The following is a 24483-nucleotide window of genomic DNA, read 5'->3' on the forward strand; positions in this document are numbered from 1 at the left end:
GGAAACCAAAGCAAACAAGACCCTATTCCTAGGGTCACACAGCTAGTAAAAGTCTGATAGTAGATTTGAGCTCAGGTTTTCCTGTGTTTCTGACTCCAGGTCTGGTGCTCTAGCCACTGTGCTACCTCAGTATCCTTGGTGAACTGTCTAGTTTTAGTGTTAATAATAATCTATTAACACTTAAAAGTGCTCTAAGACTTTTGGAACACCCTGTGATATGAGCTTTTTAAAGATCTAAACTTCATGGTATGTTATATAAATTGCAAGATTCTAAACCAATATTAAAATAATTATCCTATGTTCTGTATACTTAATTTAAAAATATATAGAAAGTATTAATCTGATGATGATTTTATAGCAAAATGATTGCTAGCTTTAATATTTTGCTATTGGAGTATTTGTCACCCAATACTATTATGTTCACTTTTTTCCATGTCACTAACTATGTCTTGTTTTAATTTTTTTCCTTTTATATGATAGGCTCGATATAGGAAAGAGCCAACACTGCTTAAGCAGCTTCCTTGTATTCCATTAGTAGAAAATCTCTTGAAGGATGGTACAGATGGTTGTGCTTTAGCTGCCTTGATCCATTTCTACTGTCCTGATATTGTCAGACTAGAGGGTAAGTTTCTGTACTAAATAATTCAGTATAACGATTCTGAGTATAATATAGTATTGTATTTTATATATATATTTATGTGTGATATATATAAGTAATGAGTTGCTTATACTTGTATATATAATACTAATGAATTACTTATAAGTAATTAAGGTTCATATTTTTAATAGACACATATTGAATCTGCTTCTTTAAGACAATCGAAATACAACATATTTACACATATTTTTGTTTTCTTTAATACCATTTCTTATGGGACTATATGATGTAGTATAAATGTGAATTCCATTGTTATTAATGAAGAAAAGAGTTTGGACTTTTGTAGTAGCCTCTTAAGTGATCTCCCTAACTCAATCTCTTTCTTCTTAATTCATCCTCCTGCAGCTGCCAAGGTGACTTTCCTAAAACATGCATCTGTCCATGGTATTCCTTTTCTCAGTAACCTCCAATGGCTCCCTGTTACCTCTAGAGTCACATAAAAACTCCTCTGTTTATCATTTAAAGCCCTTGACAATTTACATCCAGTCTACCTTTCTATATCTGTAATACATTGTTATTCCTCATTCACTTTAAAGCCAACTTGCATTGTCAGTGGCAGGCACGCCACCTTCCATATCCTTGCCTTGCATAGGTCATTCCTCATGACAATGACAGGGATGTACTCTCTTATCACCTCTTCATTCTGGAAACCCTAATTTCTTTCATTGCCTGGCTGTGATGCTATTTTCTCTGTAGGACTTTTCCTGATTCCTACCCTGCCTCATGCTAGTGTCTTTTCCTCAAAATTACCTTTTATATATACATATTCATATTGTCACTCCTGATATAATGTTCTTTGAAGGCAGCAACTGTTCAGCATCATTCTTTACATCCCCAAAGTCCAGCGTCTTACTTTTTTTTCTTCCTGAGGCAATTGGGATTAAGTGACTTGCTCAGGGTCACACAGCCAAGGATGTGTTAAGTATCTGAGGTCAAATTTGAATTCAGGTCCTCCTGATTTTAGGGCTGGTGCTCTGTCTACTGCACCAATTAGCTACCCCAGTTTCACTATTAATAATGCTTGTTTATGGGTTGGACAGTTGATTTTCATGGTTGCCGCCTCGCAAAATACTCATAAGGCATTGTCGTGCAATATAAGAGTGTATCCCAGAAGATATATCTTATTGTCTTTTTTTTTGGGGGGGGGTGGTCTCTCCAAGAACATGTGGATTCATCCTTCCTTTTAGCTTTGAACTTACTTTAGTTTTCCAGTTCTGCTTATAACTAGAATGTAAAGATTAGTATGTATCAGTTATTCTAGTTATATCTATTTACTCACTAGACAATGATCTCATATTTGAACACACAAGAGCTAAGTTGATATTTATAGTCTATAAGATGTTCAGTTTTTTGTACCTTCTGATTCCTTTTCCATCACTCTGTTGCTAAGTGGGAAGGGGCCACCATCTGAGTTCTATTTTGATTTTTGTTTTGTTTTGCTTTGCTTTACATGTGGTTATAAATAAAGGGTTTATCACTGAGTAACCAACCTACTTGTAATAGGCTATTCTTACTAAACCAGGCTAGCCCCTGGAAACCACATATAATAATCCTTTGCTTCAAGGTCTTTTTCATCATTGTAGAATGTAATGTCTGGGTTAGCTTTCTGGAGTGTCTTCTGACTCAGCAGAATAATCACCATGAGAATAGTCAGGAATAAAATCCAAAGTCTATTGTCTCCTTCAGTCTCACAGTCTGCACATCTCAGTCTCTGCTCCCACTTCGGTCTGACTCTGACTTCTTAAATACTCTATTACAATTATATCACTAGGGAACCAATTATCTCATCAATTCCACTGAGTAATTATCTTGTTGTAGGAGTAAATCAATTATGCTGAGCTTTAACTATACCTTTTCAGAGTTCCTGTCCTCCACAGTAGAGACTGTGAGATCTTAAGCTCTTGAGATCATGCTCTTTGAGATCTTAGGATCACCTCCATACTTTGATAAGACTTTTCATGTAAGACTTTGTCAAGAGGTTGTTATCATTTTAAAACACTTTATCATCATTTCAGCATTAAGATTTTTTTCTTTTTCTTTTTCAAGATATTTGTTTGAAAGAGACTATGTCATTGGCTGACAGCTTATATAATCTACAACTGATTCAAGAATTTTGCCAAGAGTATTTGAACCAGTGCTGCCATTTTACCCTTGAAGATATGCTTTATGCTGCATCATCTATAAAGGTAAATTAAACTATATTTATTGATATGATTTTTATAAGCTTCATATTGGTTAAAATTCACTGAATAGAGTAGAAGCTAGTTGCATAAATGGTTATGGTTTCCAATGTTTTCTGAAGGTCACTGGCAGTACTATTAGGATGTCTATAGGTAGGATTCTGTCTTAATTTTGGTTTACAGTTACTGTTTTTCTGTTAGCCTTATACACAATATTTTATATGTTTAGTTCAGGGGTCCGCAAACTTTTTAAATAGGGGGCCAGTTCACTGTCCCTCAGACTGTTGGAGGGCCAGACTATAGTAAAAACAAAAACTGTTTTGTGGGCCTTTAAATAAAGAAACTTCATAGCCCTGGGTGAGGGGGATAATCGTCCTTAGCTGCTGCATCTGGCCCACAGGCAGTAGTTTGAGGACCCTGGTTTAGATGATTTATAGGGAGAAACGGGGATAAAATTTAGGTTGCAGTAAAAAGCATTATTTTTCACATGAGGAGAAAACCAATATCTGTGGGAAATTATATTACAGAACTATTTAATATAAAAATGTTTTAATATTTGTTTGAATAATTTAAAGTATGTCACCTTCCAAATTTAAAAAAAAACCTAAAGATTCAAAATAATGTTATTTTTAAAGTTTTGTTCGGATGGAATTTTCAAAATTTTTACTTATTTCTATTAATTATGATAATACCCTTTTATTTTGTATAGTTTTATATAATTTCCAAAACTCTTCTAAATACAGTGTCTCATTTTATCTTCATAAAGTGACAGAACTGAACCCGAGACTTAAATTTTACATTAAATATTGATAAAAAACATAAAAGGACTTCAATATGAAGCCTGGCATTAATGTCATATTTTTAATAGTTTTAGAAATTAATTATTTTCTGTATTGTTAATTTATAGATAATGATGTATATTTTTTAACATTTTTATTTAAAGTTTTGAGTTCCAAATTTTGTTCTTCCCTCCTTCTTTATATTTCCCCATTCCTGAGACAGTAAGCAATCAGATATAGGTTATACATGTGCAGTTATATAAAACATTTTATATTAGTCATTTTGTACAAGACTCAAATAAAAGAAAGTGAAAAATAGTATACTGAAGGCTATATTCAATCAGTATCAGCTTTTTATTTGGAAGCAGATAATATGCTTCATCAATAATACTTTGAGATAATGTTGAATTGTTGTATTGCTGAGAATAGCTAAATTATTCCCACTTCTTCATCAAACAATATTGTTGTTACTGTATTTACTGTTCTGGTTGTGTTCACTTCACTGTGTATCAGTTCATGTGAGTCCAAATTTTTTTGAAATTGTCCTGCTTGTCATTTCTTACAGCATAATAATCTATTTTAATTGTAATTAATTCTATTACAGTTATGTATCACAACTTGTTAGTTATTCCCCATTTTATGGGTATCCCTTCAATTTCCAGTTCTTAACCATTACAAAAAGAGCTGCTATGATCAAAGATTTTGAATAGTTTGATAGACCTTTGGGCATTGTTCCAAATAGTTCTCGAGAATGATTGGAGTAGTTCAGAACTCCACAACAGTGCTTTACTGTTGCAGTTTTCCCACATCCCTCCAACATCCAATATTTTCCTTCTTTGTCTTAATAGTCAGTCTCTTTAGGTGTGAGAGGTGGGTCCCTCAAAGTTTTTTTTTTTTTTTTTTTAATTTGCATTTCTCTGATCAATAGTGATTTAGAGCATTTTTTTCATACAAGTATAGATAGCTTTGATTTCTTTATCAGAAAACTGCCTTTTGTTCATATTCTTTGACTGTTTACTAGTTGGGGAATAACTTGTATTTTTATAAATTTGACTCAGTTCACTATATAGTGGAGAAATGAGGCCTTTATCAGACATACTGGTTGCAAAATTTCCCCCCAGTTTTCTGCTTTCCTTATAATTTTGGTTTCATTGGTTTTGTTTGTGCAAAAACTTTTAAATTTTATATAATAAAAATTTATCTATTTTACATTTTATAATGCTCTCTGTAATTTATTTGGTCCTAAATTATTTCCTTATTCATAAATTTGACCGATAAACTATTCCATGCTTTCTTAATTTGCTTATTATATCACCATTTATGTATAAACCATGTATCTCTTTTGACCTTATTTTGGTATGTGATATGAGAATGTTGATCTATATCTACTTCCTGTCATACTGTTTTCCACTTTTCACAGCAGTTTTTGTTAAATGATGAGTTTTATACCAAAAACTTGGATCTTTGGGTTTGTTGCATTTTAAATTACTATGATTGTTTACTAAAATATAGTTTGTATTTAATTTATTCCACTGATCTACCACTTTGTTTTTTGGCCAGTACTAGATTGTTTTGAGAAGTACTGTTCTAAGACACATATTAAGATCTAGTATACCTAGAACCACCTTTTGCATTTTTTTTTCTTTGATTCCCTTGTTATCCTTGAACTTTTTGTTATTCCAGATGAAGTTTATTATTTTTTTCTAACTCTGTAAAATAATTTGATAGTTTTGACACAGAATAAATAGGTAGAATTGCCATTTTTATTATATTGGCTTATCCTAACCATAAGAAATGAATATTTTCTATTTGTTTAAATTTGACTTCATTTTGTGTAAAAAGTGTTCTATAGTTGTATTCATATAGTTCTTGGGTTTGTCATTGGCAGGTAGAATCCCAAGTATTTTATATTGGAATTTCTCTTTCTATCTTGTTTTTCTGAATTTTGTTGGTAATATATAGAAATGCTGATGATTTGTGTGAGTTTATTTTGTATCCTGTAACTTTGCTAAAGTTGTTAATAATTTCAAATAGTTTCTTTAATTGATTCTTTAGGATTTTCTAAGTCATCTGCAAAGAGCCATAATTTTGTTTCCTCATTGCTTATTCTAGTTCCTTTAATTTTTTTCTTTGCTTATTATTGCTAATTTTCTATTACCATATTAAATATCATAGTATTAAAATTAATGAAAATATGTATTTTGGTAAATAGTATTTTGTTTTTTTCCAATTACATATAAAGATAGTTTTCAACCTTCATTTTTATGAGAGTTTTAATTCCAAATTTTTCTCCCTCCTTTCCTTCCTTTTCTTGCTCCTCAAGACAGCAAGTGATCGACATAGGTTATACATGTACAGTCATGGAAACATATTTCCACATTAGTTATACGGTGAAAGAAGAAACAGAATAAAAGGAAAAATCATACATGCACACACACACAAAAGGGAAAATTACATGCTTTGATCTACATTCAGATTCTATAGTTCTTTCTCTAGCTATATAGATAGCATTTTCTGTCATGCATCTTTTGGAATTGTCTTGGATCATTGTATTGCCAAGCTAAACCAATAATAGTTGATCATCACACAGTGTTATTGTTACTGTGTAGCATGTTCTCATGATTCTGCTCATTTCACTCAGTATCAGTTCCTGTAAGTCTTCATAGGTTTTTCTGCAGTCTACCTGCTCATCATTTCTTATAGCACAATAGTAAGTATTCCATTACATTCATATATTACAGCTTGTTCAATCATTCCCCAATTGATGGATGTTCCCTCAATTTCCAGTTTTTTGCCACCACAAAAAGAGCTGCTACAGTTTTATACTTGTAAGTGCTTTTTCCTGGAAAAAAAGTATATTCTTTAACTGAAATATATCTACAATTTTATCTGACTTTGAAGGCGATTGAAATGTAATCATAATATTCAAAGTTGTTTGTATTTTTTAATGACTTTAGATTTTTCATTAATTTATTTAAATTTTGATTTTGATGGATATTGTCACTAAATAATGAGATTTTATCATAAAGTGAAGTGAGCGTTATTTAGCTATTTCTATTATTAAGGTGTTTCTACTTAGCTGTGTTAACATAGAATGCACTTGTGTCTAGGTAAGGCAAATTTCAATAGAGCCTTTTGTTAGGTATTTTTGTCTGGTCAAACATGTTTGTTGTATATCCTTTGCAGGAAAAAAAAACCTTAAATGAGAGAAGATAAAAGTAATTTAAAAAAATGAAGTATTGGTGCTTGTTTGATGGGATCAATTGGTTAGATACATAGAATAAGAATGGCAAAAAGTAGAGACTTAAAATATAGATAATTCTAGAAAGTTCCAGGGCCTATTATTTGATTATGCATTATGTCTCTTTACCTTCTGCCTATCGTTCCAGAATCATACCTTGAGTTCATGGATCATAATAGGAACCATGCCCATTGTGTCCTATTATGTCAGCCCAGCAGTGCCTTAGAATCCTTTGTTGTTCTCTTTTGACTTCTTTTATTCTTTCATTCACTTTGACTTAAATGATACTGTATTTATAATAGGAAACAGAACCTATAGAATACTTTCTCAGAACTGAATCATTATTTTGACTAACTTAATATGTATGGCTTTTCTTGCCAAATGTACATACATACTTCTTGATTTAAAAAACAAAACAAAATAAAACCCTGTTGATTGGAATTTAGAAAGTCTATTTTTTTGACCTTCTAGAAATTTATAATTTTTGCTGGAAAATTTTTAAACGGATAATTTTCCCCTAATACTCCACACTAATAAAACAGTGAAAATGCAGATTAGGTTTAGGAGTGAAGCAGTGAGAAAGTAATTTGTGCTTAGAGAGAGAAATTTTCAGGGTGCTGGATTATAGAGAGAAAACCCATGAATGTCCAGAATAATCAAAGATATTATCATTCTTTTATACCCCTGAAAATAAGAGTTGAAGTATCAGTATAGGAGCTGAGATATTGGTGAACCAGGATGATAAAAAGCTTGGTGTTTGATATTATGATCTTCTACAGTATCTTGGTATTGAGTGGCCTATGAACAGCAGCTGTTTTATTCTCTTCTTTGTAACCATTGGGATGATTGCATTGTCATAAGAAACTTCCAATGAGGAAACATCCTTTACCTATGTGGGCTGGCAACTTGCTCCACAATTTGCAGTCTTAGAAAGTTAGCTGGTCCAAATAATCACTAAATGGAGCAAACCCTTTTAATTCAATGATAGTGCTAAGAGACATATACTTCTCTAAGAAATGGAAATGACCCAGATATACAGTTGTTCTCAAGGAACTTATATTTCTTTGGGGGAAATAATATATACAAGAATGAATATATGAAGAATAAAGTGCATAAGAAGGACATTGGCATTTGGAAGGATCAGGAAAGTCTTCTTACAAGAGGTATTGTTTGACCAGAGTAAGACCTTATAGGATTTGAGGACTTTCGTGGGGGAAAGAGCATTTCATGTGAGGTGGATGACTGGTACAAAAGAGCTGGAATGGACTGCCATTTGGGTTGACCAGTTGGAGGGGTCAAGTTTGCTAAATGATGGAGAAGCAGGAAATTTGGTAACATATAATAAGGCAGAATACCTTGGAATCAAGTCAATCCCTCAGGGCTTTAAAAACCAGTTTTCTTCCATCACAGATTTGTTTTGATCTAACTTATCTGTTTTTCCCTCTTTTATTTTCTTAAATGTTCTTCCTATTTTATAATACAGCACATTAAGGAATTTGGGTTCAAGCCCAAATGTGGTGGTTCCATTGTCATTTGTGATAAACCCAAAAATGCTGGCATATCTGTTCCAAAATGCTCTTGTGATAATACAATTTAACTGGGACTCAGACCAATCTTCCTGCATTACATTTTCCCTTATACTATTTTATTTTTTAATGAATGAATGGAAAAGTTTTTATTAATCATGTACCTAGCACTTGGGATACTAGTAGGAAAGTAATGCAGTCTTTGCCCTACAAAAATTTATATTTTAATGGAAGAAGACCACACTAATAGGGCAGTGTTGGCCAGACAAAGGTATTTTGTTTTGGAAAATTACTGGGATAATGGGGTCATAGATGAGTAGACTGCAAATATCTTTTCCAGTAGTAATTTCAGTATTAACTATAGTGTTCAAGAATTAAAAAGCTAGGGTAGAGAGTAAAATAGGAAAAACCAGTCAATTGATAGGAAGATGATAGCTGTAGGGTAAAGTAAGGCATGGCGGGAGTCAGTCTTAAATAGTGGGCCTTGAGAAACAATCATGAATCAGACCAGAGGATCCTAGCATGAGAATTCGGGACATGAAAGAGTCAAGTCCTTTAGGCAAGGTTTAGATATTTCCTATTGAAGGCAGCTAGTGAGAAGCTAGAGAGGCAGTACTGGTTGTAATCTTTCACCATCTTCCTTTGCTATGCTTTGTAAATGGATTTATATATTAACTGGCATTTTCCTTGACTTCTATGTTTCTGTGCTTGGTAAAGAAATGAAATGTTGAAGTAATTTGTGGACTCTCTGGCCTCTGTGCTTTGGCAATTGCTTTGTGTTAGTTGTGTAGGAAATCATCAAAATTAGTTTTTTATCTTTTCTGAAGTATTTGATCTTGAAAAATATTACTTTTCAGAAGTATTTGGTACAATAGTCCAAAGTTGCTAGACTGATAGCTGAACCAAATTAAGATATAATTGGGAAATGTTTAATAAATAAAAATATAATACACCATAGTCAGTGTTACTTTATGGTTTTCTAAGTCAATATGCTCCCTGCAAAGCAGAAGTGTTTCTAGTATAATCAGGGGTTAGGGTGCAAGGATGCTATCATTTAAATATTGTACTAAAAATGATAACTATAGGAATAAGAGTGAAAGAAATGGAAAGGAATTTAAATAGGCAATGAACAAACAAAACTACAACTTTGCAAATGGTATGATGTTATACTTAAAAAATTTTAGAGAATCAACTAAAGAAACTATTTGAATTTATTAACAACTTTAGCAAAATTACAAGATACAAAATAAACTCACATAAATTATATTACCAACAAAATCCAGAAGCATGAGATAGAGATATTCCATTTAAAAATAACTATGATATAAAATACTTGGGTGTCTACCTGCCAAGACAAATCCAGGAACACAACTTATATGTGACACTTTTTACCCATATTAAGATCTAAACAATTGGAAAAATAGTAATTGCTCATGGTTAGGATGAACTAATATAATAAAAATGATAATTCTAATTTAATCTCTATTCATTTTACTTCTGTTGACCACTCTCTTTCCCAGTGCTTTCTCTTCTCTGGATTTTTGTGACATTTCTCTTTTAATTCTTGTATAATCTGTTTTTTTCTCAGCCTCAGATCATTTAATCCTATTTGCCTCAGTTTCTTTATTTGTAATATGAGCTGAAGAAGGAAATGGCAAGCCACTCCAGTATCTTTACTAAGAAAACTCCAAATGAGGTCATGAACAGTTCAAAATCTGACTGAAATGGCTTAAACAATAACAAAATCTCTCCCAAATTCCTCAGTCCCACATCATCAACTGGACACTTCAGATTGAGTGTCTTGGACACCTCAAACTCAAAATGGTTAAAACAACTAATTATGTTTTCCCTCAAAACCCACATTTCTTCCCTATTTTGTCAAGTGCAACTCATCAAATAAAAGAGAGAGAGAGAGAGAGAGAGTGTGTGTGTGTGTGTGTGTGTGAGTGTGTGTGTGTGTGTGTGTATGTATGTGTTAGAGTGAGTGAGAGAAGAGAGAGAGAAAGCTCCTGGAGGTTATTGAATCCTAGGATGATGTGGTCAGGATTAGGCTTTAGGAGTATCACTTTGACAGCTGAGTGGAAGATGGACCAGAGTGTGATTAAGACATATGACCCGGATTCTCACCAGCTATACCAGTGTCATGTCAAAAAAAAGAGAGAAGGAAGGAAGCATATACAAAAAAAATTACAAAGTAAAATCAACAAGTCTTGGCAATAGATTAAATAAGGGAAATGGAGGGAGAAAGAACGAGGAGTGGAGGAGGACAGTAATTAGAAAGAGGGGAGGGTTTAGGGAAGAAACATAAATTCACGTTTGGACACATTTGAGTCTTAGATCACTACAGACATCCAGTTCTTCATGGTGCCTTAATAAACAGTTGAAAATGGTCATCAGAAAGGTTAAGGCTGGGTGAGTAATTTAAGTTTCACCAGCATAGAGATGATAATGAATCCATGGGAACTGATGAGATCACCAAGTGAAGAGGAAGCAGAGGTCCCAGGATAGAACCTTGGGAAAAGCCCACAAGTAGTGAGCATGCCCTGAATGAAGAATCCTACAAAAGAAGAGAGGACTGGTCAGATAAGCAGGAGGAGAGCCAGGAGAGAGTAGTGTCCTGAAAATCTAGAGAGAAGAGGATAATCAGCAGTTTCAAAGACTACTAAGAGGTCAAGAAGGAAGAGGGTTGAGAAAAGGCCATTAGATTTTGGCAATTAAGAAATTGTTAGTAACTTTGGAGAGAACAGTTTGAACTGAATGATGAGGTTAGGAGCCAGACAGTAGAATTAAGAAGAGAGTAAAAAAGGAAGTGGAAACATCTACTGCAGATGGTTTTCTCAAGAAATGTAGCCAAAGAAGGGAGGAGAGAGATGGAACAATAACTAGTAGGAATGGATGGGTCAAGTAAGAGTTTTTCAGAGATAGTGCAGACATGGGCATATCTGCAGGCTCTAGGGAAGGAATCAGTAGACAAGATATCAAAGATAAGTGAAGAAGTGATGATGAAAGAATGGAGCAGTCTGCTAGAAAAGATGGAGTGTTATTACTTCTGCATATCAAAGTGTGTGGCTTTGGGAGCACCTGAGAGATGTGACTTGAGGAGGGAGGAAAGGATAAATAGAAGCTCTCAGAGAATGTCTTCAATGTTTTCAGTGAAATGAAGCAAGATTCTCCACTGAAAGAGTAGGAGAAGAGGAAGATTGTGGGAGGATTGAAGGATGAAAAGGTTTGGAAAACTGTGATGAGTGGTATAAATGAGTTTTTTAGGAAGATTTAATAGGATTGCCCCATGTCAATGAGTTGCCCACTTGAGATTTTGTAGCAAATTTGTAAGGGATCCATCCAGGTAGGTAGGGTTCATGATTTTTGTATCACCAGCATCTTCCATATAATAGTGAATGGGAATGAATCAGCTAATCAATAAGCATATGTATTAAGTGCTTATTGCTTAACTAATGCATTTCCATTTTGAGGGTCCAATAATTTGTTTGAATTTGTCAGGGTGTAGTTTTTAATCATGGAATGTGATGCTGTCTTTTCACCTGATAAGATCAGTTTGGTATTGATTTTGATTTTGCTCTTCAGCTGCCTTCTGACTTTGATAGTGGATCAATGATCTTATCGGTTGAGTATTTCTTTTACTTATGCAAATTGTAACTCATCCTGTGCAACAATTGTCTGTATCATCTTACAAATCTACCACAAGTTCTTGCCAACTGAAAATCTTCTCTATCTCTACCACTTCCAGGCTATATATTGTTATCCCTTCCTTTCATTATATAACTGCCCTACCGCCTTTTCCAGTCATATACCTCCCTGGTAACATCAGGCGTGGCAGTTTTCTCATATTGTACCAAGCATTTCTCCATTGTTCTTTGAGTTCTAATTCTTTAAATCCATGGCATTGCATTACTCATAGCCATTCAACATCTCTGAAAGAAGGGGAGGGTTAATATTAAAAATGGATTTGTGTTCCAGGGAGAGGTTTAGAATTATTAAAAAGAATTCTGTAATTTCCCAAAGAGAGTCCTGACCTACTTCTTATTTAGGTATATAGCAAGCAGTTATTGATTGACTTAATTCTGAACTCAGTTCTTTTTCTATCTCTTAGGGCTGTACAGGATATGATTGGATCTGCTCTATAGGTTGGCCTTGTATGTCACTGTTAGGATAATGGGCATTCTTGATCTGGTTGATTTTTCCTGTGTGGATGATCTTTTCATGATTTCATTTAGAAGTATCTACTGTATTTGACACAATCAGGGCTTGTATATTTCTTGCAAATGTATCCAGTAGATTTTGTGGTCTTCCATTTGAACTATATACTGTATGTTAACCATGACAGTGACAAACATTGGCTTCATTTATGCCTCCATTGATATTATTGATCGAGAATAAAAAGATTGTAACATAAGAGATGCCCTGTGGGAAGGACTTTCTACTGAATCAATTTTTTTTAATAGTTAAAAGATAAAGACAGTGGAATTTGGGTTTTCTGCATCTTTTAATTATTATGGGACTGTAAAGATGTGACCTTTTGTAAAATAGCATTTATTTTTTCATACTTTTATCTATTTAAGATTTAAAAGTAGGAAAGGAGGCATATAAATCAGTAGTTTATTTTTTTTTCTTGGTTTGGAATCGAATTTTATTTTTGTTATGACAAGTTTGAATGTCTCATGATTATACAGATATAGCTGATTTGGAAATGATTTCCCTATCAGATAGCTACTGCTCCTGACTGTTTGAATATAATTTTAATTTTGTTTGACAATGTTTATTGCTTGCTCTCTCTAGCAAATCCTGACTTCTTAAAGGAATATGTTCAGTATTTGTGTGGGAGACTTATGTATTGAGCCTTTAGCTAGTTCCATTTCTTATTCCCAAGACTTCTTTTTGCACCATTTTGCTAAAAATCAGTGTACTATTAAAAGGTTTATGAAATTCTTCTCCCTTCTCATCCTCTACAACAAATGTTGTATTTAAGATTCAGTTTTCTTTATAGGGGTCTTTTTGTATATGTTATCTTATATTACTTTGTAATATAACTTAATGTTCCATCCCTTTGTTCCAATGTTCATATAGCCTTTTGAAACATACCAGAACTCTACTTAACTCTTTTATTTGTCTCATCAAGGAATATATGTGAATTCTCCTTCCATTTAATTTCAATTTTCTTTTGTTTTCACTATTGTAAGATATCAAGATTGCTATGATCTGGTTCTTCTAGCATATGTCTACTGAGTGTGCCTACAGAATAAAATCCAAACTTTTCAATCTAGCCATCCAAACCCATTAGAATTTAGGCCTATCTTTCCAAATTTTACCAACTATTATTCTTTTGCAGGGACTCTGTATTCTGAATAAATGGATATATTTGCTGTTCCTTGATCACATGCAGCATTTTTCTACCTTTCTGTTTTTAGCATACTTGATTCTTTCTGCCCATAATGTTTCTTTCCCCATCTCTACCTGTCAAAAAATCTTTCCATTTTTCACAGGCCAATTGAAAAAAACCCATTTAGTATTCTCTATTATGTGCATACCTCTATTTCAAACTTATGTACTTTCTGTCATGTGTCACATTCTACCTGATATTTTAAAATTTATCCTGCCTTCATATGCTCCTCATTCATTTTTGTAACCTCATTTCCCTGAGCAAATTGTTTTAGACATTTTCAGTAAATGGGGAACTAAAATGGTATTTAAAGATTATTAATCTGTCAGTTGTGTATGCAAAAGATTTTTTAAAATAGAGATATTAAAAATAGGAAAGTCTTGACAACCATTGTAATCCACAAGTTAAGCGATCCAATCCAGAACTAAGGTTTAGAATGGTAGAAACTGAACCAAGCAACAGGAATCTTGGCAAATCATTTTAACTCTCTGATCTTCATTTTCCTCATTTTAACGTTTAACTATTCAACTCAGATTATGAAGAGAAAGTATTTTGTAAAACAAATATTATAAGTTGTTCACTTGTTCAATCATGTCTGATTCTTTGTGACCCTGTTATGGGATTTTCTTGGCAAAGATACTAGAGTAGTTTGCCATTTCTTTCTTTCTCTTCAGTGAATTAAGGTACACAGAGTTTAAGTGACCTGTCCAATGTGTCACAGCTAGAAAGTTTATGGGACTGAATTTGAACTCAGGTCTTTATGACTCTAGACCCAGATCTTTATCCATTGAACCATTTAGCTACCTCCTATACCTGAGATATTCTCATTATTCTCAGGCTTAATAAAGGTGGGAGTGGCCTAGATATTTTTCTCTAAAACTCTGATTGTGACTATAGGAATAAGGATGTGATGTAACAGATATATTTCAGAAGTACTGAAAGAACTTGGTAGCTCATTGAATATATAGGCTATTGGTGATATTAGTGATAGGGATAGGCACTGCAGAGTTCAGTGTTCTAAGAAACTTCTGGTTAAGGAAACTCCTTATCAAGGCATGTACACTTTCCTGGCAATTTACAGTTTTAGGAAATTGCCCAAAGCATCAAAGAGTACATAACTTGTATCACTACAGGTCTTTTGAGTTTGAGTCACCAGAACAGGGATAGTACTGTTAATAGAAAAACTTGAATGGAATGTTAGTTTGGTGTGAAAGATCACTTATTTGTTTTGTGTCTTGTTTGAATTTATAAGGATAATGAGTTCAAATGTGATTCTTACAGGAAGAAAATGTGTGTGTGTGGGTGTATACTTGAATTCAATTTCCTCTTCCTTCATCTTCCTGATTCTAGTTTTTATATTTTGTGGTATTTTTGAATGTGGATTTTTTAGTTAATATGTGCTTTTGAGGACTTAGATCTTTAAGTATTATAAATATTTACCAAAAAGATTTAAAGATGGTATTTTTAGATCAGGATAAGATAGCACACTTCTGTTATTGGTGTACTGAACTTAATGCTGATCTTATTAAAAATAAATTAGATATATGGGAAAATAAAAGTTATATTTGCACCTTTCAGCATAACTAAGAATCATTCATAAGATCTGTCTAGAGAGTCTTTGCTATTTAGAATCCAGGGTACTCAAGGAAAGTTCAGGGAGGTAAGGAGCAGAGCTGATACGTTTATAACTTTCAAATTTAATTGTATATCCTTTTTCCCCATATAGGATCAAATTTTGTTTCATTGGGATTTTATGTTAATTTTTCTTAACCTTCTTACAGAATAATTATTTAGTGTTCATGGCAGAGCTGTTCTGGTGGTTTGAAGTTGTGAAGCCATCTTTTGTACAGCCTCGTGTTGTCAACTATCCACAAGGTAAAGACAATTACAGAAACTTAAAATTTTGTATCCACCTACACAAAACAAAACCAGAAGGTTAATTATAACCATGCCTTTCCTGCCCTTTTAAAAATCAGGCTTGTGACATTTAGAAAATCATACTTTGGCATGAATCAATTATGAGGATGTTGAAAACTGTCCCTTCTCTATAAGAGTCCAAGGTATGCTGATTGGTAAGGGGAGGGCAATGAAAATTGCAGACAGTAAAGAAGGTCATTAATGGATGGTCAAAACTGATGACTTTTGATTTCAAAATTTGCAGCCGTGGCATTGAGTTACTCTTAGTACCATATTTATCTGATTCCACACTTCTTGCCCAAGTTTATTTTATACCTATAATCCTACTCCCACTCTCAAATAAGATTTTGAACATTTTGATACTAAAATAATTCAAAATCGATTAAAATTATTTCTTTTTGCTTGATAGTTGAACCTTGTTTAAGAATATTGTTTATTCAGAATTGAAGCCTAACAAATTTTGTAAATTTTCAAATGTTATGTTCCATTGATTTTAGGACTTTTGAGAAAGGAAATTTTTATAAGCAAGAGAAAGAATGGAATAAGCATTTATTAAGAGCTTCCTGTATAACAAGCATGTGTTTATACACACTACAAATTTATCATTTTGTCAAATGACAGCAGTAACAAGTGAAGAAACTTACTTATAAATGTCCATATAAAAGTGCAAAGCAAAGAGTTATTCCTGAAATGTTATCTCTAAAGCAAAATTTGATGTAGGGGGAAAAAAAGCAACAGCAAAAAACTTCTCTTTATAAAATTGAAAATGTGTTTTTATTGGGGAAAAATGTTTTCTTCAGGGGTTTGTTTCTTTTGTTAATTTTTAACTTGTAATTGTTTTTACTGTAGAGCACTCTTTTTTTTCCTCCAATTCTCTTCTATGTAAATATATAGAACCATACAGGATTCAGGTCATGGAGCAAGACAACAAACTTTCTCTTAACTTTTTCTAAGGCAGATTTTTTTTTTTTTTAAGTGACCATAGGTTTACTTGGATAGGGATTTTTTGATGTTTATTCTACTCTTTCTCTTGTCTTCTGCCATCTCATTGTCACTTGCTCTGCCTCTCTAAGATATCTTTACCAATTCCATAGAACCCTCCTCTTTATTACTTTATCATCTAGCACAGTAGCAAAATGAGCGAAAGGGACAGATCTAACCTCTAACCTCTTCCTCTTCCTCCTCATCCTTTTTATAATAATAATAGCCAGCATGTTGTAGCACTTTAAGTTTTGCATAGGGCTTTACAAGTATGATCTTCTCAACAATCCTAGGAGGTAGATACTATTAGGTCTAATTTTATAGATGAGGAAACTGAGGCATACAAAGGTTAAGTGGAACCAAATTTTCTCTTCTGCTAGGGGATTTTCCCCATTTGCAGGATTGGAAAAATGGTGCATTTTGTATTTTGAGGAGCTTTTTTTTTTTTTTTTTTTAACTCCATGCCATGTTGTAATACACAAAAAATGACAAGCTAAGAATCACTGTACCTGTGGTAGGAAAAACACTCCTTGTTCCCTACAGTCTATTTGCTATAATGAGTTAATTCAATTTAACCAGTAGGCCTTATGCCAGATTGTATTCTTAATAGATGTGTATGGATACCTCTTCTACTGATGTAGTGGTAGCTCTTTTATGACTTGATAGTCTTAATTCCACAAATCATTACTTTAAAGACATCTATGCCACATTTTTTCTTGTTTTATAAGTTGTTTAAAAAAAAAACAATCTGCATATCAGAAAGAAAAAGCTTATACTATACTATAGGTATACTATACTACTATAGGTAGTGAGTTACCTATATTCAATTAAACTTTAATTCTTCAATTTAAAATATGAAGATATACATTTGAATAGTTACAAAATTAAGTGATTATGAAAAGAATCAACCCAAATCTTCATTAATTATTTACAGGAGCTTAACTTGGACATGTGTGAATTTCAGTGAAATATTCTCTTGGTTGAGTGAAAGGAGATCTTGTTTAATTACTGCATAGGAAAAATAACACTTGTTACGATTTTTCTCTTAATACTTACCAAAGGAAAAAAAAAAACAAACCTTGGAACAATGAGAAAACAGCAGTGCTGATTCTTATTCTTGTTCTCTTAAAACCTTTCCTTAATTTGTAAAATTCCCCAAACCTATCTAGACTTGGGTAATCCCAACCCTGATAGTTGCTGCCAAGCTCCTTTCAACCCTTCTCAGGTATCATTATTCTCTTATCCCTCAGATCCAGTCTTTATAGCTGATTTTACTGATTACTAAAGTGAAGGGGGTGGGATGAGGGTAGGAGTAAACAGAAGGGTAGAGATATATAAACTTAAATGAAACTTTATAGGGTGATTGTTTCAAGTGTCCTGATTTAATTTCTATTATTTTTGCCCCTGTTCAGATTCAACCCCAAGGTAACTCTTTCCATCCTGACTCCACCCTCTCCAATATTGAAGGTTTGAATTTGTTTCAGTCAGCTAGTCAGTCACCAGTAGAACAACTAGCCAATCCATTTGGTTAGGATTCTTTTTCTGTTCTCTAAAGCTATTTTCTAGATAAGAGAATTTATTAAACATTGCCAGTGCTGAGGATATCATCCTTTACCTCACTATCTCTTAACCCTCCTATGCAATCAGTGGTTAAGTTGTATTGTTTCTCTCCTTTGAATACTGCAGCCACCTTGATACAAAGTTTTTATCACCTCACCCCTGGACTAATGCAGTGACCTGCTTGTCTTTCTGCCTCTAGTCTCTCTCCAGTCCAGTCCGTCTTCCACTCAGATGTCATATTGATCTTCCTAAAATGAGAATGTGGCACTTTTCTTCTCCTCCTCTTCATTCGTTAAATTAGAGTGGCTCCCTGTCACCGCCAAAATCAAATATAACATCTTTTTGGTTTTGAAATCCTTCATAACCTGACTCCTTCCTATTTTTTCACTTGTCTTACTTCTTACTCCCTTCATGTAGTCAATCCAGTGACACACAGGCCCCTGCTTTTCTTCATCCCATATACATGTACTACTCTTCCTCTTCACCTTCAGTTCCTCTCTTCTCTGGCTTCCTTCATGACTCAACCAAAGTCCTACCTTCTGCAGGAAACTTTTCTCAGTACTCCTTAGTTTAGTATCTTAACTTTTGAGGCAACTCGCCCCCAACATTTTTCCTGAATACATCTTGTTTGCACATAACTGCTATCTCCTCTTTCTCTCTCCCCCATTAAGACTACATACTTTTTGAGTTTACCTTTGTATCTCCTGTGCTTAGCACCATGCCTGTGACAATAGTAGGTGCTTAATAAATAGTAGTTGACTCGCTGATTGCTGGGAATAAAGTAGAGCTTTGGTCCTTTTCTGGTTCAATCCAAATTTCTAGAAACATTTTCTTATGTTGCCTATCATATTTATGCCATTTTGAATGAAATTGATTTTTTTTCCCTAGAAATTTTTTTAGGCTTTAATTCATATCATTTGAATTCTGAATTTATTTAATGTTGGAAATATTAAAACATTGACTAAAGATAATTGTAACTTGAAGCTTTCATTGTCTTTTTTTAGCTGAACCTTTGAAAGAAATGCCTTCTGTTCCAATCCTAAATGCTGCCAAAAGAAACTTTATGGATGGTTCATCCAGTTCTGACTTCCCTACAAGGTAATAATCATTGGATTATCATCATTCTTGCAGTTTTTTACTAATATAGCTACAGTAAATGCTGAATAACTTTAATATAAGCAAGGGTTTTTATAATTTTATAGGGATTTTCGTAATCCTTAAAAACCATCTTTAAATAGCTTATAACACCTTTATCCAAATAAAGGATTTTTTGAGCCTACATTATTTCTGTTAAAAAAAAAATGTACTGTGAATTTGTAAACAACCATCTCAAAACTGAACTTTTATAGTAACCAACTCGTAAGATTTATTAGAAAAAATAAGTTAACTCTTATGCTCTCTAGGACAAATTTATTAGATATTTTCAAAAGAGTGTAATCTTTGAGACATTTATTTTTATTGTTTAAAAAATATTCTGTGTAGTTACTAACGGACTTCAACAACACAGTAATACCAAAATTATCTGCATTTTGTAGTGTTTTTGGTTGTTTTTTTTTTTGGGGGGGGGAGGAAGGGGCTTTAGTTTTTAAAATCAGGAAAACTGAATTGAAAGCAAAAATGAAAATTTTGGCTTGATTAAACTCCTTTCTCTATTATTTGACATGAGGTCATCCTGGCTTCTAAACCCTACACAAGGTACAGGGAATTAATTTTGCTAGATGTTGTTATCACAGATTCTCTGAGAAATTTTTAAGAGAAAGTTTAAGAGAAAGAGAATAGTAACCAGAGCTACTGGTGTAGCTACCAGTGTAATCTTGGACAAGTCACTCAGCCTCCTCAGGTCTCACTTTCCTTATCTATAAAATGAAGCTATTGAGGGGTAGTTAATTGGCACAATGGATGGAGTACCTGCCCTAGAGTCAGAAGGGCCTGAGTTCAAAGCACCAACCCTCAAATCAGGAGGACCTAAGTTCAAATTTGATTTCAGATATGTGGCAACTAACTATATAACTCTGGTAATATCACTTAATCCCGATTGATTCCTTCTAACTCCCCTCCCCTCCTTCTCACCCCAAAAGATATGGGAAACTAAGTCAGATTTTCAAGAAAAGAGAGCCATTCCCCAGTCAATAAATGATCAAAGGAACTAATCAATTTTCAGAAAAAGAAATCAATTACCATTTGAAAAAAAAGGTCAAAATCACCAATGACTTAAAGAAATTAAAAATCCATAATTCTGAGGCATCACCTCATACCCATCAGATTGGCTAGTAAATAACTGAGAACAGGATTTGAATTAATGTTTTCCTGACTTCCAGGTTCAGTGTGTGCTACTTTAGCTATCTTACATATGATCACAGTAATTATTGTTTTCCTATAGATTAATAGTTGTTTTTTTTTTTGGGGGGGGGGGGAGACTGAAAACTATACAAAGCTGCTATAATCTTAATGGTATCAAATGAGAAGTGATGAGATTGTCTATACAAGGGTTCCTCAAACTACGGCGCGGGCCAGATGCAGCAGTTGAGGACGATTATCCCCCTCACCTAGGGCTATGAAGTTTCTTTATTTAAAGGCCCACAAAACAAAGTTTTTGTTTTTATTATAGTCTGGCCCTCTAACAGTCTCTGAGGGACAGTGAACTGGCCCCTTGTTTAAAAAGTTTGAGGATCCCTGGTCTATATGTTCAACCATAGTACATAGAATTTTTTGTGTAACAAAATATATAATAATATATTAATTTGTTTTAGGGAAGGTGCTACATTTCCCCAATCTCATCATCATCTGCCTGCTAGACATCGATGCCCACAACTACCATCTGATTCAGGTAAAAAGTAAAAGATTAAAAAAGGATGAGCTTTTTGGTTATATTTTACATTTATTAGTTTGGGCTTTGAAATATCAATAAGAATTACCATTTATAAATAAATAGGAGTGCTCATTCTTTATCCTGAGATAGTGGCTAGTCTGGCTGAAATAAATAGCTCATATTTCATTTACTTTTTCATCTATCTGCAATTCTCCAGATTGGTACTTTACTTTTTGTAATGCTAATATTTGAGTTTATGAAAGTTTTCTTTTTTTAAAATTGTTTTCTTATAATAAAATGTTTCTGTTTTGCATTTAAAGGAGGAATTAGAAGGTCCACGTCTATGTCTTATGTTGATGGCTTCATAGGGACATGGCCCAAAGAGAAAAGGTAAGTAAAAAGTTATTTTCAAACATAGCCACCAAGAAAATTCTGTTAGCCAGATTATTTAATCTAAATTTGTATTTAGTCTGGAAGCATTAGAACAGGCATGTAAGGGAAAAGTTTAGAAAAGTTTAGAAGCTTGGGGGGGTAGGTTGCATCTCCTGACTTATTCCTTGAGATTTCCATAAGATTATAAGAAATAGAAAGAAAATATTTTCTCCCTAAAAGATTCATCTCACATTATTTTCTATTTGAAGCTATAATTTTCTTGAATTATCTAAGGATTTTCTCTCATTTTTTCTTTTTAAAGATCATCCGTGCATGGAGTTTCATTTGATATTTCTTTTGATAAAGAAAATAGTGTGCGGAAATCTACTCCAAACAGAGGAATCACTCGATCTCTTAGTAATGAAGGTCTTACACTAAACAACAATCGTATGCCTAAACATATTAGGAAAAATTTGTCCTTCAAGCCAGTGAATGGAGAAGAGGAGACAGAAAGCATTGAAGAAGAAAATAATATAAACTCTCAAAGTGACCTCAAATCTTGTGTACCCCACAGTACGACTGAACTAAATTCTAATGAAAATATTCATTATAAAGTCCCAAATGGAGCTTTGCAAAATAGGGTACTTCTAGATGAATTTGGCAACCAGATTGAAACACCAAGCATCGAAGAAGCCTTGCAAATAATTCATGATACTGACAAATCTCCCTGTACTCCTCAGATGGACCAAATCACAAATGGGTTCTTTCTTCATAGCCAGGACATGAGCCTCCTTAATTCAGATTTCAAACTAAATCCATCCAGTCCTGACATCATAACTGACACAAAAGGAGCTCTGAGTCCTGTGACTGATACTACAGAGGTAGATACTGGAATTCATGTTCCTTCAGAGGATATTCCAGAAACTATGGATGAAGATTCTTCTTTGAGAGATTACACAGTTAGTATGGACTCTGATATGGAAGAACCTTCCAAATTTGTTCAGGATTATGATATGCGAGGTAGCAACCACAGAGAAGCTTTAAGTCCTTGTCCAAGTACTATGAGCACCAGATCTCAACCAGGCAGCAGTGCTTCTTCCAGCTCAGGAGTTAAAATGACAAGCTTTGCCGAACAAAAATTCAGAAAACTGAATCACACAGATGGCAGAAGTAGTGGAAGCAGTTCTCAGAAAACTACACCAGAAGGCTCTGAACTCAATATTCCCCATGTTGTTTCTTGGGCTCAAATCCCTGAAGAAGCAGCTCTTCCTCAGGGAAGAGATACTACCCAGCTACTAGCTTCTGAAATGGTCCATCTTAGGATGAAACTAGAAGAAAAAAGGAGAGCTATAGAAGCACAGAAGAAGAAAATGGAAGCAGCTTTCACCAAGCAGAGACAGAAAATGGGCAGAACAGCCTTCCTCACTGTAGTAAAAAAGAAAGGAGATGGAATATCTCCTCTTCGAGAAGAAGCAGCTGGTGCTGAAGATGAGAAAGTCTACACTGATAGAACAAAGGAAAAAGAATCACAGAAAGCAGATGTACGGACTAATAAATCTGCTACAGAAGTAATAAAAGACAGTGTTGAGAACTCTCAAGGTAAATGGCTGAAATCTCCAACCACACCTGTAGATCCTGAAAAGCAATGGAACTTGGCAAGCCCCTCTGAAGAGACTTTAAATGAAGGAGACATTTTAGAATATACAAAATCCATTGAAAAACTAAATTCATCTCTTCATTTTCTACAACAAGAAATGCAACGTTTGTCATTGCAACAAGAGATGTTAATGCAGATGAGGGAGCAGCAGTCTTGGGTGATTTCACCTCCACAACCTTCTCCACAAAAACAAATTAGAGAATTTAAATCTTCTAGGCAAACAGGACTGTCATCTCCAATTGTGCCATTCTCTTCAGACTCCCCTCGTACAACACATCCATCTCCACAGTCTTCTAACAGGAAGACTTCCTCCTTCCCTGTTAAAGTTCAAAGGACTCCTAGACCAAACGAACTCAAAATAACACCTTTAAATCGCACATTAACTCCACCTAGGTCTGTTGATAGCCTTCCTCGTTTGAGGAGATTCTCACCAAGTCAAGTTCCCATTCAGACTAGATCTTTTGTATGTTTTGGGGATGATGGAGAGCAGCATGTGTGTGAACCTCAGTTAAAGGAAGCTAAATCTACAGAAGAAGTGAAGGACGAAGTAGAATCCAAAGGGACTTTGGAACAGCATGTACACAAACTAGAAGAAAAGGAGCCCAAACCTGTGGAGTCATCAGTTTCTGAAGTATTGTCACAATCCATTACAGAGACTGTTTGTCTTACACCAAATGAAGATCAAATAAATAAACCCACTATACCACCTCAGTCTTCTCCTTTGCCAGCTCCAGCTCCAGCCATAGCTCCTAAAAATGCTAATTTAATTGAAGTGTCCCTCTCAGACTTGAAACCTCCTGATAAGACTGATGTATCTGTTGAAAAGTATGAAGGAGAAAGTGACAAAGAACAATTTGATGATGACCAGAAAGTATGCTGTGGGTTCTTTTTTAAGGTATGTAATTTAAGTTCTGCTGACATCTGCCTTGATAATGTATGTTTGTTTTGATTTCAAGTTGACCTTTTATCAGTCTATCACTATACATTTGTCATTTAAATGTTTATTAAAATCTTTGTTTTGTATATCACTTTGATTTCCAAATGTTTTTCCACTCTTTCCTAGTTAGAGAGCCATCCATTCTAATGAAGAATTAAAAAAAAAAAAAAAAGGATTCGTTCAGCAAAGCTAATAAAAACATATTAACTTAAACTGATAGTATATGCAATTATGTTTTTTTTTTAAATAATAGCTTTTTATTTTCAGAATATATGCTGAGAGTTTTCAACTTTCACCCTTGCAAAACTCTATGTTCCAAGTATTTTCCCTCCCTTTCCCCTAAACAAAAAGCAATCCAATGTGTTTAAACATGTGCAGTTCTATACATATTTCCACATATATGCTGCACAAGAAAAATCAGATCAAAAAAGGGGGGGAAATGAGAAAGAAAAAAACCCCCAAACAAAC

General features: G+C 33.9%; 1 protein-coding gene across 11 annotated transcripts in view; it reads left to right on the plus strand.

Moving 5' to 3' along the window:
* The window catches only part of CAMSAP2 (calmodulin regulated spectrin associated protein family member 2), a 141983-nt gene that overhangs the window by 95376 nt on the left and 22124 nt on the right, over positions 1-24483 (plus strand). For all 11 annotated transcript variants that reach the window (XR_004229318.1, XR_004229320.1, XR_004229319.1 and 8 more), the window contains 7 exons: positions 481-622; positions 2705-2844; positions 15564-15657; positions 19245-19338; positions 20991-21067; positions 21370-21439; positions 21744-23973. Coding sequence is in view for 8 of the 11 variants with exons in the window: in XM_031937101.1 (XP_031792961.1) it covers positions 481-622; positions 2705-2844; positions 15564-15657; positions 19245-19338; positions 20991-21067; positions 21370-21439; positions 21744-23973 (2847 nt within the window). In the remaining 3 variants the exon portion in view is untranslated. The remainder of the gene's footprint in view (positions 1-480; positions 623-2704; positions 2845-15563; positions 15658-19244; positions 19339-20990; positions 21068-21369; positions 21440-21743; positions 23974-24483) is intronic.

Source organism: Sarcophilus harrisii, chromosome 4 (assembly GCF_902635505.1).
Source record: "Sarcophilus harrisii chromosome 4, mSarHar1.11, whole genome shotgun sequence".
Lineage (NCBI taxonomy): Eukaryota > Metazoa > Chordata > Mammalia > Dasyuromorphia > Dasyuridae > Sarcophilus > Sarcophilus harrisii.